At 39.8% G+C, this 17,778-nt stretch overlaps 1 protein-coding gene across 1 annotated transcript; it reads right to left on the reverse strand.

Moving 5' to 3' along the window:
• Positions 1-243: 243 nt before the first annotated feature.
• Positions 244-17,015, reverse strand: LOC127629744 (high affinity cGMP-specific 3',5'-cyclic phosphodiesterase 9A-like). The gene is made up of 19 exons (XM_052106961.1): positions 16,881-17,015; positions 14,203-14,273; positions 13,929-14,006; positions 13,806-13,849; positions 7,928-7,982; positions 7,751-7,821; positions 7,152-7,239; positions 6,957-7,038; positions 6,767-6,841; positions 6,569-6,655; positions 5,336-5,440; positions 5,168-5,250; positions 4,818-4,974; positions 4,230-4,343; positions 3,305-3,409; positions 2,697-2,825; positions 2,349-2,450; positions 1,030-1,098; positions 244-392 (listed from the first exon to the last, which is right to left on the reverse strand). Exons 1-18 carry the CDS (start codon positions 16,947-16,949, stop codon positions 1,057-1,059), a joined length of 1,557 nt encoding a protein of 518 aa, XP_051962921.1. The 5' UTR covers positions 16,950-17,015; the 3' UTR covers positions 244-392; positions 1,030-1,056.
• Positions 17,016-17,778: the final 763 nt, after the last annotated feature.

Below are 17,778 nucleotides of genomic sequence, written 5' to 3' on the forward strand. Positions count from 1 at the left end.
TGGTATCATAACTGCTTTGGGAGTACAAACCTTTTATATGATTACATACTACGTAGATGCAATAAAAATTTGATTTCACCATTGATTGCTAAAGATAGAAGTTTTTTTTTTTTAACAACAAACAAAATCTGGGACAAAAATCATGAACAAAAATAAAAAAAATGCCCTTTTCAGCCAGAAAGGCTTTATAATTGATTGATGACAAAGACAAAGAATCAGACCAGCCTTGCAGTCTGATACCATGTAGCATAAAGAAGCAACTCCTGATTTCATAAGTTGATTAGATGACCTTTAGATTCGGTGGGCAAACACCAGCCCAGCATCAGAGCTTTCACAGATCCTCAAACTGGAACTTGATTCTCGCAGTGCAAACAGGTCGAAAAACTTTACCCCTGAAATTACACATGAAAACAGATCAGCCACTTGAACCAAAAAGCCCTTTGATTTACATCTTAAAAATTAAAGTAACCAAAGGACCAAAACTTTGAAGTAATCCACAGTTGTTTAATCCTTGTCTTCTTTAGTGATCCTATCAGTTTTGGGTGAGAACAGACCCATGAATCTTGACATCTGCAGTCTCCTTGGTGGTCATGATTTCAAGCTCGATTTCACTTCCTAGCGCCATCTAGCGCTCTGCAAATGCATCAAGCACTAGGAAGTGTAATGGAGCTTGAAATCATGTTCGGGCCTAGAGACTGCTGATGTCAAGATGTACAGTGAAAGATAAGTTACATTTTGGTCTGTTCTCACCCCAAATGCATTAAACCACAGGAGTCTTATGTATTACTTTTATGCTGCCTTTATGTGTTTTTTGGAGCTTTAAAGTTTTGGCCACCATTCACTTGCATTGTATGGACCTACAGAGCTGAGATAAAAGTTATAAGAAAGAAAGCCATACACATTTGGGATGGTATGAGGGTGAGTAAATGATGAGAGACATTTCCTTTTTGCGTGAACTATTCCTTTAAATGTGTATATGGGGGAAAAAAGCACACCATTCTCAGTGTGTGGTGAATAAAGTATACTTACGTGGAACTATTCAGCTTGCAGTAGTGCTTATTTCTTCTTCCCTCCTAATGACATATTTTCTGTTTTTTTCTTCTTCACCTCAATTAACAAAATACACACCTTTAAGTTAGCAAAATGGGGCTCCATCGATAATCTGTGATAATCCAGTTGCACACTGGATCACTGCATTTGACTAAAATGTTTCAAACACATATCTTTACAGGCAAACACCCAAAAATCTGAAAGCAGTACTATTTGTGTAACGTTTTGTCATCTTAGGTCCAAACCAACCACTACAGTTTATCAGGAAAGCTATCCTACATTCTAGGTTATATCCTGATATAAGGCCCACATTAAATCGGCTCCTACTGAACTCCAGAACATTCAGTCTTCTGTTTAATCAGCTTAGTTTAACACATTTTTATCATGTTTAAAGTCCAAAGTCAGCAAAGAAAATGCAAAAAAAAGTCTGGAGATTCCGTCTAGGCTAAGTCATTGGTAACTTTTAACAACATTACTATCAACTCATTTACATATAAAATCTGGAAAGCTATTTATCCTGTCATGTAATTCACAGAAGGTAGTCTGTACTGTATCAGCCACAACATTATAACCAAGTGCCTAATATTGTGCAGGTCCCCCTCGTGCCGCCAAAACAACACCAACCCGCATCTCAAAATAGCATTCTGAGATTATATTCTTCTCACCACAATTGTACAGAGTGGTTATCTGAGTTATCGTAGACTTTGTCAGTTTGAACCAGTCTGAACATTCTCTGTTGAACTGTCTCATTACTCAAACTAGCCACCTGGCACCAACAATCATGCCACACTCCAAATCACTGAGATCACATTTTCCCTCCATTCTGATGGTTGATGTGAACATTAACTGAAGCTCCTGACCTGTATCTGCATGATTGCATGTTGGTGCCAGATGGGCTGGTTTGTGTATTTCAGTAACTGTTGATCTCCTGGGATTTTCACACACAACAGTCTCTAGAATTTACTCTGAATGGTGCCAAAAATAAAAAAACATCCAGTGAGCAGCAGTTCTGTGGACAGAAATGCCTTGTTAATGAGAGAGGTCAACAGAGAATGGCCAGACTAGTTACTCAGTAAATCTGCATTAACTCAGATAACCGCTCTGTACAATTGTGGTGAGAAGTATATAATCTCAGAACGCTATTCTGAGATGTGGGTTGGCGCTGTTTTGGTGGCACGAGGGGGACCTACACAATATTAGGCAGGTGGTTTTAATGTTGTGGATGATCGATGTAGAATATACTGTAGGTCAAAAGCAACAAAGAGGCCACGACTATGAATGATATAAAAAACAGGAGCATTTACCTCGGTCATGGCATCGTCAATTTGCTTTAGCTCCTCGTAGTGGTCTCGTGAGTCTCTGAGAGGCTGCACCATAATCTCTTCAATCTGAGGGAAAAGCTGAGAGAAAAAAACAAACATTCACACCTACATATTCAACATTGTAGACAATACAACATATGATGTATTTCAATCATGTCATCATTTAAAGATTGACTGATGTTAAATGTTCATATACAGATATAAGATAACATATATATATATATATATATATATATATATATATATATATATATATATATATATTATACAGTATATACAGATATTAGGTAATATACATATTTCTTCAGAACTTGTCTCATATACCTTCATGACAGTTTCAAACATGGGAATAAGGACAAACTTAATGAAGCCAATCTGTGCCGTGGGTTTTGTCACTTTTTCTCTGTCCATGAAGGGCGCCACAGGAAGCCCCTCTGACTTCTCTCGATCACTCTGAACACAGACAATGGTTTTAAGTTAATTTCTGCTTGCTTTGAGGTCAGTTATATGCTAGTGTTCTCCAACAAGTTGACAAAATGTACTTTTAGCTATTTCCTTTATTTATAATTTTTTTTCATATTTTCTTTTCTGGGAAAAAGAACCGAAAATATTGATGACTCATACTCCTCTCACTCATTTCGCCCAATAATGTTCTCTAGAATGAGAATGTCCCTTCCCCTAATTATACCAGTACTTCTAACAAGCAATAGAAAGTAGCAAATTATGTTCATGGCTGTGATGTAACCCTTAGGCTAATGACTGTTTAAAAAAACTGTCTGCCTAAAACAAGGAATGGGCCCTTTGATGTCCCATCCCAAACATCCTGTTTCAATCATAAATACGCCAACACACTGCACTTGACAAGTTTTTTTCATTTTCAAATTATCACATTGATAACTTTAAATTAGTGAGCCATTAGTATACATCAGAACCTGCATGAAGTATTCCTCCAGCAGACAGTCCACCCATGGCTCTGCCACCTCAGTGGGCCTGACCTCATTGGAAATGTCACAGCATTTGATAAGGACCATCTTCATCTGAAAATATAACAGGGGAACATGAAAACCCCATTTACACCTGGTATTACTGTAAGAGGCATTTAGGTAGATCGGATCACAAAACCACATATGGAGGTAGTCAAAAACGCATGTGACCACATCGCATATGAGGTGTAAACACTAATCCCTCCTGAATGCGTCCTGGACTGCAGTGAGTGCACCTGCACTCACCTGTCAATTGACGGCTGCGCTAAAACAAGAGTTTAACTTTGCCAGATACAAGCAGTTTAAAAAAGGATATAACCGTCCTTTCATATAATTTAAAAATAGCTAATGCATATACAAGCACAAGATCGTCACAGGTCTTCTTTAGTGTGTCTTATATAAACATGCAGTGACATAGATGACAAGCACACACATATTCCATTAAGCTCAGGTTAATATAGGTACTCCACTAAAACAATGGATAATTCTGCTCGAAATGTTGCGTTTGTGCTTAGACTGAATTTCAAGTGCATCTGGGAGAAACAGTGTGCTGGTTTTATTAGTACTTTCTTTGTCTTGTATGACTTTTATTATCATGCAGTAGCACACTGACAAAGTAATTGCTGTAAGTCCACTCGAAATCCAAACACAAGTGGTCACAGGAGGAGGCAGGTGTAAACAGATGTGTCTCGCTGACCACATGTGATCGGACACATCTTAATACCAAATGGGGTCGAAGAGCGGGTCAACAAATCTTTACCTGTCAAATTGCCAAATGCCATCTACACCAAACCAAAACCAAAGCCAAAAAAAGGTCTTATCGCACTGTGTTGTGTTCACTGCTGATTTAAGCCATGTGATGTTCAGTACATACAGAGGTCACGTGCTCCTCGTTGGTGAAGTCAAAGTAGTCCACTTTGTGCTTAAACGATTCCAGAATTTCACCATGCCTCGCCATGTCAGTCGCCAAAATCAGCGTGATGATAGCCTGCCAATAAATATTCATTTAACACAAATATTTAATATTAATTGTAGAAAAGATGTCTTAGATTGTAAGATAAAGTGATAGTTGAATTGAATTCTCTCATCATTTACTCACCATCATGCCATACCAGATATGTTTGACTTTCTTCTGCAGAACATAAACAAAGATTTTTAGAAGAATATCTCAGCTCTGTAGGTCCTTTCAATGCTAGTGAATGGTGGCCAGAACTTTGAAGATCCAAAAATCATATAAAGGCATCATACAAATCATTTTAAACTTAAATATTGATCTGTTTCTCACCCAAACAAAGCTGAAAAATTCTTCTAAAAATCTTTGTTTGTGTTCTATAAAAGAAAGAAAGTCATATACATCGATGACATGAGGGTGAGTAAATTATTAGAGAATTTATATTTTTGGGTGAACTATCCCTTTAAATGGCGGACATTTCATGGCTGTTCTAGGGAATAAATGGTGTACCTGTCGAATCTGTTTAAAGGCATCAGGGTCCACGTTGGCAAATATGTTACACTCAGGCAGCGAGAGTATCTGGAAGGCCACAGCGCAGTGATGGTTCTCCAGGGGAGATATGTCATTGTAGCGCACAGCCAGCTCAGTGCGAGCATTGATCTGATACCTGTCAAAGGACAGCCACTGAACATGCTAGATTATCGCATTATATATCAAGCCAGTGATTACTAAAATAAATGGCAAAAATGTATTACTGTAAAATTGACATCACAAATGTGGAGGAAAATACCTGTGTACACCTGTATGGTTTTTATAAGAACTAACTTGAGAACATAATGACACAGAAGCGAGGATCTTACGTGTTGTTGTATCCAGGGTGGTCCAAGTCATGACACACTGCAGCAGTCATTAAAATGCCCAAATCTGTCAGCGAAAGCTTTTCCTGGAGGCCACACACACAGCGATCCACTTTTACTGTTCCAGAGTAATTGCTGTGCTAATTGCTATGTATGTAAGAGAGTTCTCACCTGCAGGTTGCAGAGGTGGATCATGCCATACATCATCTGACTCACGCAGAAACAATGGCGAAAATTATGGAATGGGTTGGTACGGTAATTTTCCTGAATGCCCAGCTGAGAATATATAAATAGAATTATCATAGTTAAAGCTATACTGCATTAAGCTGGTAATTTATTTCACATGGAATTTCAGTTGAAGTTAACACATTTTTAAAGGGGTAATATCATGAGGAATGAAAACTTCCCACCAGTCCAAAAAGAGCATTTGTTGGTACTAAGCTCTCAACACAACTCATTCCAACCACAGTGAGTGCAGAAAAACGCTGTTGCTCATTTCATATGCAAGGAGGGCATTTGTATCTTGGGATAGCTCACCCAAAAATGAAAATTATCTCATTATTTAAACACCCTCATGCCATCCCATATGTCTATGACTTTGTTTCTAATGCTGAACACAAATTAAGATTTTTAAAAGAATATCTCAGCTCTGTAGGTCCATACAATACAAGTGTATGGGTCATAAAAGCAAATAAACACTAACGCCTAAATGTAATTCACAAGACTTCAGTGCATAAATCTATATCATATATCTGCAGAAGCAATATGATAAGTGTGGGTGAGAAACAGATCAATAAAAATGAAAGTGCAAACTGATAGTAAAAAGGACTTAAATCTACTGTTGTATGGATTCCTTTTTTTGCTGCCTTTCTGTCCTTTTGGAGCTTAAAATTTTGCCCATTCACTTGCATTGTATGGACTTACAGAGCTAAAATATTCTTCTAAAAATCTTTGTTTGTTTTCAGCAGAAGAAAGAAAGTCATAAATATCTGGGATGAGTACATTATGACAGAATTTTGGGTGAACTATCCTTTTAAGGCCAAAGCGTACTCTATTCAAGTACCTGAACGCAGACGCTAATAGTGACTCAAGCTCGAAATTGTGCGTTGTTGAGAATGACATAGGTACAGGCAGAGCCCCAAAAGGGCCGGGAGCTTCAAATCGCCAGCAAAGATTTAGGGAGTCCCTAACCTGACCTAACCCTTTCCCTAATCCTAACTGTGAGTGGAAGTAATGCCCCCTTTGGAGTTGGCACAACCCCCTTTTGGAGTAATCTGGCCTCCTCCTGGAGTAAACCCAGCCTCCTTTTGGAGAGGGGGGGATGATGATAATAATAATAATAATAATAATAATAATAATATATTTATTATATGGCTCCTTTAATATTATATTCCATTGTCTTACCAGCCAGCGTTTGAGAGTGATAGGGTTCATGTTAAACTCCTTCACAAGACCTAAGTCATGATACATGTACTCTAGGCAGCTCAGCATCTGAAAAATACACACAGTAAAGTCACTATCAAATATCTATCAAAGCAGAAATGTGAACGGCCCAAACATCATTGAATCTCTAAATGTTTTTATTGCACCAAGCTGACTAACTTCATTGTGCTCCCAATGCCAGACATCAAAGGTTGGTTTCTTCAGAGCTTCAATGGTCTCTTGAGAAAGCGTGTACTGAGGAAATAAAGACAGGGTTTGCAAAAGTAATTAAATTTAAACAAGACAATCAGTGAGTTATCCCCTAGAGTACATTATTCAGTCAAAGCATGTTTTTTAAAATTTAAAGCACCTTTGGGTAGCTGGGCACATCACGCCTAGGAGTTAATTTCTTTCCATCGTCTGAAAAATTGAACTTGCATGTACAATTCACTCTAAAAAGAAAGTGAAGAAGTATTAATTTTACAGCCTTACTGCTGTGATGCCACTTTAAATGGATAAGCAAATAGACTGTAACACATGTGTTGATTTAATTGGAAAGCATTACCTTCCTCCTGCACTGGACATCATCTCATCTCGCAGCTTCTTTAGGTCATTTTTGCACTTTTCAATCTCCACAACCTTCAAACCTTCCACTGTAGAGAAGATGTGAGAGATGCTTGCACATACAAAACACAAAAATGCTAGGGTGTTGCCAGGCATTGCTATGCTGTTGCAAAGGTGTGCAATGCAGTTTCTAGGATGTTCTGGCTTGCTATAGTGTTTTAGGTGTTTGCTAATATGTTCTGGGTAGTTGTACAAGGTGTCTGTAATATTTTGGTCCATAGATTGGAAGTCTATTCATATGTCTGAGCACTTTGAAAATTAATTGCATACCTCGCCTCAACAAGACATGCAATTTAAGTTATCATTCATTAAGCACAAAGGTGCTGGATGAGTAATGCCCTGAAGTTAAATACTTAGGGTAATGGGTTTGTTTACATCCTAGGGGTTTGTTAATGCTAGCACAACTACTAATACTAATACAAAAGAAGACAAGACGAATATCTTATGATCATCATGTCTTTCTATCAAACAATGTCAAGCACATTATGAGCATTTGTAGATGACAGCAAACAGTCAAACTTCAACATTTCCAATACATACATTCTACTTTCTTCTCCAGCATAGCCAGTCTGTTGGTCACTTCCATTTTCAGTTCATTGATCCTGAATGCTCTGTGTAGTATTAGAAAAAAGATCATTTGTCCTGGTTTCAGCACAGAATCATTGCAGGGATTGTTCGTAAATCTCCTATCCATGGGAAAACAAATATGTCTGTTACCTGCTGAACTGCTCTGCTACCTGTGAGAGCACATTCTGAAACATATCTTCCTTTTCTGTGGAGTTAAATACACAGGCTGTAAATCAAGGCACAGTAACTCTTGGCTCAAAACAGTGGTATTGTTGTTAATGAAAACAAAGATGAAAACTATATGTGTTTGTGTGTGTGTGTGTGTGTGTGTGTGTGTATGTGTATATATATATATACATATATATACATAAAAATGATCACCAATTAAAGGGTTAGTTCACCCAAAAATAAAAATTATCTCATGACTGACTCACCTTTACACCATCTCAGTTGTATATGTCTTTTCTTCTTCAGCAGAACAGATATTTGATTTTAATAAGCACATTTCAGCTATGTATGTCCAAACAATGCAAATAAACAGGTGCCATCAGGCTGCTGGCTGTTTGATGGTTCAAAAGGCTTATTTAGGCAGCATAACTTAAAAAAATGCTTCCTGCTAGCAGTTGATGCATCAATGAGCTCTCGCGTTCATGCGAGAAATCGGAAGCGCACGCTTTGTTCAGAACAGAGGAATAATGTCACGTGAGAGTTAGGTGATTATATACAGATTATATACATTTTAATTATCGATTTGTTTCTTACACAAACCTATTGATTTGTTTCAGAAGACATTGTCATGAATACTGGTGAAAGCTCACCAAGTGGCCACCGGAGATCTAGCTCTCCTGAATATTGACTCAAAGACTACATTTCCAATGTGCCCACACTCCTGGTCTGATTCATCCACAGCTGTTTCCTATTATCTTCCTCTATTTAAGCCCTGTTTGTTTATTCTCTCATTGCGAAGTCTTGTTTGCCCCGGCTGCACTTATTCGTGTTTTCGACCCTGCCTTGTACCTCCGATTACGTTTGATTGCCGCCTGTCTTTGTATTGTTTTGCCTGGAACTTTATTATTGCTGTCTGCTGCCTGCCCTGAACTTTTGCCTGTCTGACTACGATTCTGCCTTGTCACTTATAACACCGTTTGCCAGGTTCTCGATCTTTACCTGTTCCACTGAGATTATCCTTGTAATAAAACTGCATATGGATCCCACTCAACCTGAGTCTTCGTTACAGAAGACTTCGCCACTTACCGATCTAGCGGTCTTCGCGCGGGTGTCCGAAGAACTCTCTGCACAAGCAAACTTACTGGCATCTCACCAACACCAGCTGGGCCAACTTACCTCGCTGATGGAGGAAGTAATGAGATCCGTACAAAGTCTCCACCTGCCCGCACCGGAACCCATACCCGCAGCGGCAAAACCCATTCCGATACCCGTCGCTGTGTCTCACAACACTGCAATCACCAGCCCACGTCTAGCATTTCCATAGAAGTTTGACGGAACTTCGTCCAAATGCAAGGGCTTTCTAATGCAATGCTCCATGTTTTTATCCCAACAACCCGCGTCATAGCCTTCTGATGAGAGTAAAATTTCTCTACTGTGCTCGCTACTCACAGGAAGAGCGCTTGAATGGGCGACAGCTGTCTGGTCAAACCAAGGTTTAAACCGAACCACATTCAAAGCCTTTACTCAACGTCTGACAGAGGTTTTCGATCATTCTGAGGGAGGAAGGAGCGCTGGGGAGCAACTGCTAACACTCCATCAGGGAAACCAGACAGCAGCTGATTTCACGCTATCCTTCCGCACTCTGGCAGCGCAAACAGTTTGGGTAGAGGATACCCTGAAACTGCTTTTCCGCCAGGGTTTGAACGTGGAAGTACAGTCCGAGCTGGCATGTCGAGATGAATGCATCACTCTGGACCAATTCATTGACCTAGCTATTTGAATTGACAATCTCATTCACTCCAGGAGACCGGGTAGATGGAACAAACCTCTCAGCCCTTTGCATCATTTCAGGGAAGACCCCGAACCTATGCAAGTCGCCCGAACACATCTCTCCCAGGAGGAGCAGGAACGCCGCACTAACCACCATCTCTGTCTATATTGCGGTCAAGCGGGACATCTGAGAGCAAACTGCCGGACGTGACCCTCACAAGCACGGGGTGAGTTTACCTATTCTCTCTATTCAATCCACTACCTGTCTAGAAGTACCAGTAAATATAACTTGTGCAGAGGGAAATATTCTCACTAAAGCATTGTTGGATTCAGGGGCGGCCGGTAACTTCATTGATGAAGCCTTAGCTGTTCAACATAATATCCCACTAATTCCATGTAAACCTCCTTTGACAGTGGCAGCGTTAGATGGACGTCCCCTAGGCACCGGCCAGGTGCTTTACTCTACAACCGACCTCTCATTACGAGTCGGGGTTTTACACACCGAGACCATTAGTTTTTTTGTTATTCATTCTCCTCACAATCCAGTCATTCTTGGCTTACCCTGGCTGCAAGTTCATAACCCACAAGTCTCTTGGCGAGACAAACAGATCATACGATGGGGATCAGACTGTTTAAATAGATGTTTAGAACCCGTCACCCCTATTTCCGTGCGAATTACCAAGGTATTGGAGGAAACTGGCGGAACTCCACAAATACCTTCAGAATATGCAGACCTGAGCGAAGCATTCAGTAGATCCAAAGCCTCACAATTACCGCCTCATCGTTCGAGTGATTGTGCTATCGATTTGATGCCCGATGCTTCACCACCCAGAGGCAGAATCTTTCCCCTATCAGAACCCGAATCTAATGCCATGAAGTATATCGAGGAAGAGTTAGCCAAGGGATTCATTCGTCCATCCACCTCACCGGCAGCAGCGGGGTTCTTCTTCGTGGGTAAGAAGGACGGGGGTCTCCGTCCCTGTATTGATTATGGCGGCCTGAACGATATCACAATCAAGTTTTGATATCCGTTACCTCTGGTCCCCGCAGCCTTAGAACAACTACGATCTGCTAAGATTTACACTAAGCTCGACCTACGCTGCGCTTATAACTTAATCCGCATTCGGGAGGGGGACGAGTGGAAAACAGCCTTTTCTACCACCAGTGGCCACTATGAATACTTGGTTATGCCGTTCGGCTTGTCCAACAGACTTTCTGTGTTCCAGTCCTTCGTCAATGACGTGTTTAGGGATATGTAGAATCAGTGTCTGATAGTTTATATCGACGATATCCTGATTTATTCCATTTCATTGGAGGAACACGTCCAACAGGTCCGGGCTGTATTAAAACGACTCATGAAACATCAGTTATATGCCAAAGCGGAGAATTGCGAGTTCCATCAGACTTCAATTGCCTTCCTCGGATACATCATCAGTCCTGACGGGGTGGCTATGGATGAGAAGTATGCGCCGTTCTTAACTGGCCTCAACCCTCTACCGTGAAAGAACTCCAACGCTTCTTAGGATTTTCCAACTTTTACAGAAGGTTCATTAGAAACTTCAGTACCGCCGCTGCCCTGCACTCTGCCATGGTAAAAAGGGGAAACTCCAAACTGCACTGGTCTACCGATGCCCTCCAGGCCTTCAGCCAGTTAAAAAACCACTTCACCTCGGCTCCGATCCTGCATCACCCTGACCCCAACACTCCTTTTGTGGTGGAAGTTGACGTGTCTAACACAGGCATTGGCGCCATCCTCTCTTCTTGTCTCAGAACCCATCATCTCTCCAGCACTGATTCTAGCCCTGGTTCAGTGGGATATTATGGCAGAAATCTCCCAGGCCCATACACATCACCCACCCCCATCTGGATGCCCACCCAATCGCACGTTCGTACCACCAAACCTGAGGGAGAAGGTAATTCGCTGGGTACATTCCTCCACAAACTCAGGACACCCAGGCATCAACTCCACGGTACGCTTATTGAGGAATCGATTCTGGTGGGAGACTCTACAGGCCAACGTCAACATGTTCGTGAACGGCTGTCACACTTGCAATACTGCTAAAACCCCTAGACAACCTCCGGCAGGCCTGCTTCAACCTCTACCCATCCCACAATGACCATGGTCTCACATCGCCATTGATTTCGTAACAGATCTACCAGTCTCTCAAGGTCACACCACCATTTTAACTGTAATAGATCGATTCTCCAAAGCATGTCGCCTAATACCCCTGGCTAAACTCCCTTCAGCCTTTGAAACCGCGGAACACCTCTTCCACTATGTGTTCCGCTATTATGGGCTTCCAGAGGACATCGTCTCTCGTTAATCAAGAAAAATAACTAAGTTTCTACGTATGTACTGTCATTGCAACCAAACTGACTGGAGCTGTTTCCTTCCTTGGGCTGAATATGCACAAAACTCGATCCTCAAGCCCTCCAAGAATCTAACACCCAGTGCGTTCTGGGGTACCAACCTCCATTGTTTCCTTGGTCCGGTGAACCCTCTGAAGTTCCTGCTGTGAATAGCTGGTTCCAGCGCAGCGAGGCTGTGTGGGACCAGGCCCACGTCCATCTACAACAGGCCGTAAACAGGTCTAAGGAACAAGCGGATCGCCATCGCTGTCAGAATCCTAACTACGCTCCAGGACAGTGGGCATGGCTCTCAACCCGAGATCTTCGTCTCCGCATGCCCTGCAAGAAACTTAGTCCCAGGTACGTAGGTCCTTTCAAAATCCTAAAATAAATCAACCCTGTGTCTTTTCGCCTTCAGTTACCTGCTAATTATCGCATCTCTCCTACTTTCCATGTCTCTTTGTTGAAACCTGCCGGTGGTCCGAGAGCTGAGGAGGAAGGCGTTAACTCTGGCCCCCCTCCCATGATAGTGGATGGCGAGGAGGCTTTCCTGGTGCGAGATCTACTAGATTCCAGACGTCAGAGAGGTCAGATCCAATACCTGGTAGACTGGGAGGGGTACGGTCCGGAGGAGAGATCCTGGGTCAGAGCTGATGACATCCTCAACCCCAATCTCATCTCGGATTTCCATAGGCTCAATCCGGATAAGCCGGCCCCTCGGTGCAGAGGTAGACCTCGACGTCGGATGTGTCCTCTCGTCAGGAGCTGCTCGCAGGAGGGGGGCTCTGTCACGAATACCGGTGAAAGCTCCCCAAGTGGCCACCGGAGATCTAGCTCTCCCGAATATTGACTCAAAGACTACATTTCCCATGTGCCCACACTCCTGGTCTGATTCATCCACAGCTGTTTCCTATTATCTTCCTCTATTTAAGCCCTGTTTGTTTATTCTCTCATTGCGAAGTCTTGTTTGCCCGGCTGCATTTCTGAGCATTATTATCTACCTGCATTACTTATCAGTGTTTTCGACCCTGCCTTGTACCTCCGATTACGTTTGATTGCCGCCTGTCTTTGTATTGTTTTGCCTGGAACTCTACTATTGCTGCCTGCCCTGAACTTTTGCCTGTCTGACTACGATTCTGCCTTGTCACTTATAACACTGTTTGCCTGGTTCTCGATCTTTGCCTGTTCCACTGAGATTATCCTTGTAATAAAATCGCATATGGATCACACTCAACCTGAGTCTTCGTTACAGACATAAATGAATTGACTGGAGTCGTGTGGATTACTTTTGTGCTGCCTATATAAGCCTTTTGAACCATCAAACAGCCAGCAGCCTGATGGCAACCATTCACTTGCATTGTATGGACATACAGAGCTGAAATGTGCTCATAAAAATCTTCATTTCAGTTCTGCTGCAGAAGGAAATGTAAATATTTTAAAAATATCTGCATGATATCAGTTAATGCAGTAAAATGTTTTCTGAAACAAAATAAAACAAAACTGAAACTATAAAACAGGGAAAATCTAAAACTGAATGATAAGTAACAGGGTGAAACTAAATGAAAGCTAAGTAAATTTCCAAGACAAATTAAATAATAATAGCATTAAAATACATTTAAAATTATAAGCTAGAATAATCCTGACTGGAAACAGTATGAGTAAATGGAGATCTAGTGATCTAAAGGTCATAGGTAAGAGCCAAACATAGTGAGAAAAAAAAGTGTAATATGATGTACGTTACCCCCCAACTGGCCAGTAGATAAAGGAATGACTTTGTACAGGGAGCTGAAAGGACAGCATAGGAATGAAATTAAATGAAAATTAACAATTCCTTATACAAACAAAGAGCAAAACTGCTTTGTACTTGCGGGTGTTGGTGGGCATTGTGGGATCAATGGACACAACAGCCCCTTCAGGGTCCACCATCACTATGGCTGTATTCCTATAGAGAGCAGAAATAAAACAGAAACTGAAATGAAATTCTATGGATTTATTAAACATCTGACACTGAGCTGTTTTGTCAGGTATAGTGCCCAAGCATCATGCACATAAAAGAGATTTCCATTTTTGATCACTGTATGTTTTCAAGATGGTGTGGTGTTAATTAGTAGTAAATTACAGTAATATACTGTACAGACCTGGGGGTGTTGGAGGAGGAACACAGAAGTTCCTTGATGTCACATGGGCTGCAGTGACGGCTAAACAGCACCTATACAAAAGGACAAATTAGGGTGTGTCAGCTGTAAAAGCTGTATTTATTGTCATACATGTATGTAGTACAATGTGAACAGCAGACTCAAGCTATTACACTCTAACACACTATCACAATGCAAAACTCAAACATGTATTTTGAGATATGTTTGTAGCCTACTTGACTTAATATACCATTGAAAATGACATGGGATTTAAAAAAACACCTTACTACATTAAAGGAATAGTTTACCCAAAAATTTAAATTCTCTCATCATAAACTCACCCTCAAGCCATCCCAGATGTCTATAACTTTCTTTCTCCTGCTGAACACAAATAAATACTTTTAGAAGAATATCTCAGCTCTGTTGTTCCTTGCAATGCAAGTGAATGGTACCAAAAGTTTGAAGCTCCAAAAGCATATAAAAGCAGAATAAAAGTAATCCATATGAGTAAAATCCATTTCTTCAGAAGCGATATAATAGATGTAGGTGACAAACAGATCAATCAAGTCCTTTTTTTACTATGAATCTCCCTTTTCATTTTCACATTCTTCTTCTTTTGGTTTTGGTGGATCACATCATTCATGCATGTCACCACCTACTGGACAAGGAGGAGAATTTATATTAAAGAGGACTTAAATATTGCTAGCTGTGCCCACACCTATCATATCGCTTCTGAAGACATGGATGAAACCTCTGGAGTCATATGGATTTCTTTTATGCTGCCTTTATGTGCTTTTTGGGGCTTCAATATTTTGGTATCTATTCACATGGATTGATATCTTCTTCTAAAAATCTTAATTTGTGTTCAGCAGAAGACAGAAAGTCATACACATATGGGATGGCATGAGGGTGAATAAATGATGAGAGAATTGTTTATTTTTGTATGAACTATCCCTTTAAGTCTCCCAACCTGAACTATTGTATAAAAGAGTAGCATTTGAGAATTTTTTTTTAAATTCTAAATATGAATGGTTTAAGCATTATTTATAAAAGAAAATGACAGTTTTGTTGGTATTGATGAGTATATTAATTGAATGAAGAATAAGGTGGTGCAGCAGGGGCAGGTGTGCTAGACAGGCTCCGATCAGTAGCAGATTGTGTCCTACAGTAGCCATATGTCCACTTGGCATCTCTGACTGAACTTAGCATGTTGAGTGTGCTTCACGATAGCACTGATAAAGTTCTGCCACATACACTTTTAGACATGTAATGAGTAAGAAAATAAATCTATAATTTCTATATGGTGTAAGAGCCCTATTAATTGTTCTTCAGGCAAAGGGAAAATGACTTGGGGAAATACAATGCAGAAAACATTTATGCTCGTCAAGTGTCACAACATCATGCAATGTCAGTTACACCTGTGGAACACGTCATCTTGAGCTGTATTTTTAACCTGTGCACATTGACTTTAGTGCTCTCTTTTTGACACCCAAACTGCTTAACATCTTGTTTAGTGGCTTTGATTAAGAAATACGCAGCATATGATTTGGCTTATGTGCACCAGGGACTGTAAAGAAAGGATTTTGATCAAACTGAATAAAGTCTGTGATTTAGATGGAACTGGAAATCTGTATCTGATACTGGAAAAAATTACAGAAAAACTAAAACAAAATACAAGTATTTGTAAGTGTTGAAGTGGTGAAAGATTCAGCATAGCAAAGTCCAACATAACAAAAATATCACAAAAAAAGAGTAAGAAATACTAGCATATTTCATGCGCTTCATTACTATACTCTTTGTCATCTCAAGCATCCCTACTGTGTATATGTCAATGAGTAAAACATTTTGAGGCTCAGTAATTATACACTGCTTCATATCATTTTCAAAATGAAACTTTTAGCACCCTTATCGACTGTTCTTTAGATTAAAGTCTAAAAAAGTCTAAAAAATTATCTCATCATTTATTCACCATCATTAGAAGAATATCTTATCTCTGTAGGTCCACACAATGGAAGTGAATGGTGACCAGACCTTTGTAGCTCCAAAAATCACTTTAAGGCCACATAAAAGTAATCCTTAAGTCTCCAGTTGTTAAATCCATACAGTATCTTCAGAAGTGATATGATAGGTGTGGGTGAGAAACAGATCAATATTTAAGTACCATTTTTTTTATATAAATATCCACTTTCACTTTCACATTCTTTTTCACTTTCACCCACACCCTTCATGTATCACTTCTGAAGATACATTATGGATTTAACAACTGGAGACTTATGGATTACTTTTTTGTGGCCTTAAAGTGATTTTTGGAGCTACAAAGTTCTGGTCACCATTCACTTTCATTGTATGGAGATATTCTTCTAAAAATCTTAGTTTGTGTTCAGCAGAAGAAAGAAAGTCAAACATATCTGGGATGGCCTGAGGATGAGTGAATTATGAGAGAATTTTCATTTTTGGATGAACCATCCCTTTAAGCAAACTAAATGTAAAACAATAACTACATACAGGCTGGTGAGGTATTCAACAACACAGCAGTATTTTATGATGCACTGCAGTCATTTATATTTAACTTAGCCTTGATTTCGGACATAACAACCAACAACCAAATCTTGTTAACCAATGATCTGCAACTAATATTTTGAATTCTGGTAAACACGAGTCCCTTTAAACATGATGCTCACCTTCTGCACTTTGCCATCTACGTCCAGGTAGATGGTTTTAGGGGCATTGGAGGAGAAACCAGATCCCATGTTGACAGTCTCACCAAGAGAATAAACTATGTGTGCACCTTTTCTTCCGTCCAGGTATCACTAACCAGGAACAAACCACCTAAGACAAATGTTTAAATGGCCTACCACACCAGACTTCCTCTGCAAATAAATGTTTAATCAAATAGAAAGACATTTATTGAACCCTGTAGTCTTGGTACTGGCAATCAAATATTTAGTAACTGTAGCAATCAGTGTCCATTGTTGGGCTGTTTACACTTGTGTGTAATCCTGGGTTATCACATTAAATGTTTCACACTCTTCATAATTTACCTAGTGTTAGTAATTTACATAGAGGTTATTTTAATTCTAAAAATGCAAAAAGTTTTCTGATAGATTTAGGTTGTGTGTAAGGGTTAATCTATAGTTATTATAATTAGCTTAATATAAAAAATGTAAACATCTGTGTGGAACATTTGATGTATTCCATAACATTGTACTCTCGGTCTAGTTAATTATTGTAATTATTCAAATGGAGAATACATTTTTAATGAAATGATTAAATTGAAGTATTTACTATGGAAGCCCTGAAATGCAAGTTAGAAAAACAAATGTACTAGGTGATTTTTTAAAGTGTCCTAAAGTGTGTTATTTTCTCTGATATTTTTTTCCTGAATAGTTTTTTTCTCTCTGAATGCACAAAGTTTGTTTTTTATACAGTTTCAAAAATAAGTCATCATAGAGGAAAATAGGAATTCCCCTAAGTCAACTCCAGGTGGCAAATATTGACCCTTTGAAAAAATTTGTTAATTAGTTTAAAAAGTTAATTTCTGACAACACTGATGGATATTATATACAATAATTGTATTTA

Source organism: Xyrauchen texanus, chromosome 36, assembly GCF_025860055.1.
Source record: "Xyrauchen texanus isolate HMW12.3.18 chromosome 36, RBS_HiC_50CHRs, whole genome shotgun sequence".
In the NCBI taxonomy this organism is placed as follows: Eukaryota; Metazoa; Chordata; class Actinopteri; order Cypriniformes; family Catostomidae; genus Xyrauchen; species Xyrauchen texanus.

Bases quoted from the DNA above. Each gene is read 5' to 3' on its own strand.
- LOC127629744 (XM_052106961.1), bottom strand. From the start codon at position 16,949: ATGGGATCTGGTTTCTCCTCCAATGCCCCTAAAACCATCTACCTGGAC. The intron at 6,656-6,766 runs GTTAGTCAGCTT...TGTATTTTTCAG, and splicing joins GGCATTGGGAGCACAATGAA to ATGCTGAGCTGCCTAGAGTA. The intron at 1,099-2,348 runs GCTCCTGTTTTT...GAGGTGAAGAAG, and splicing joins ATGCCATGACCGAGGTAAAT to AAAAAAACAGAAAATATGTC.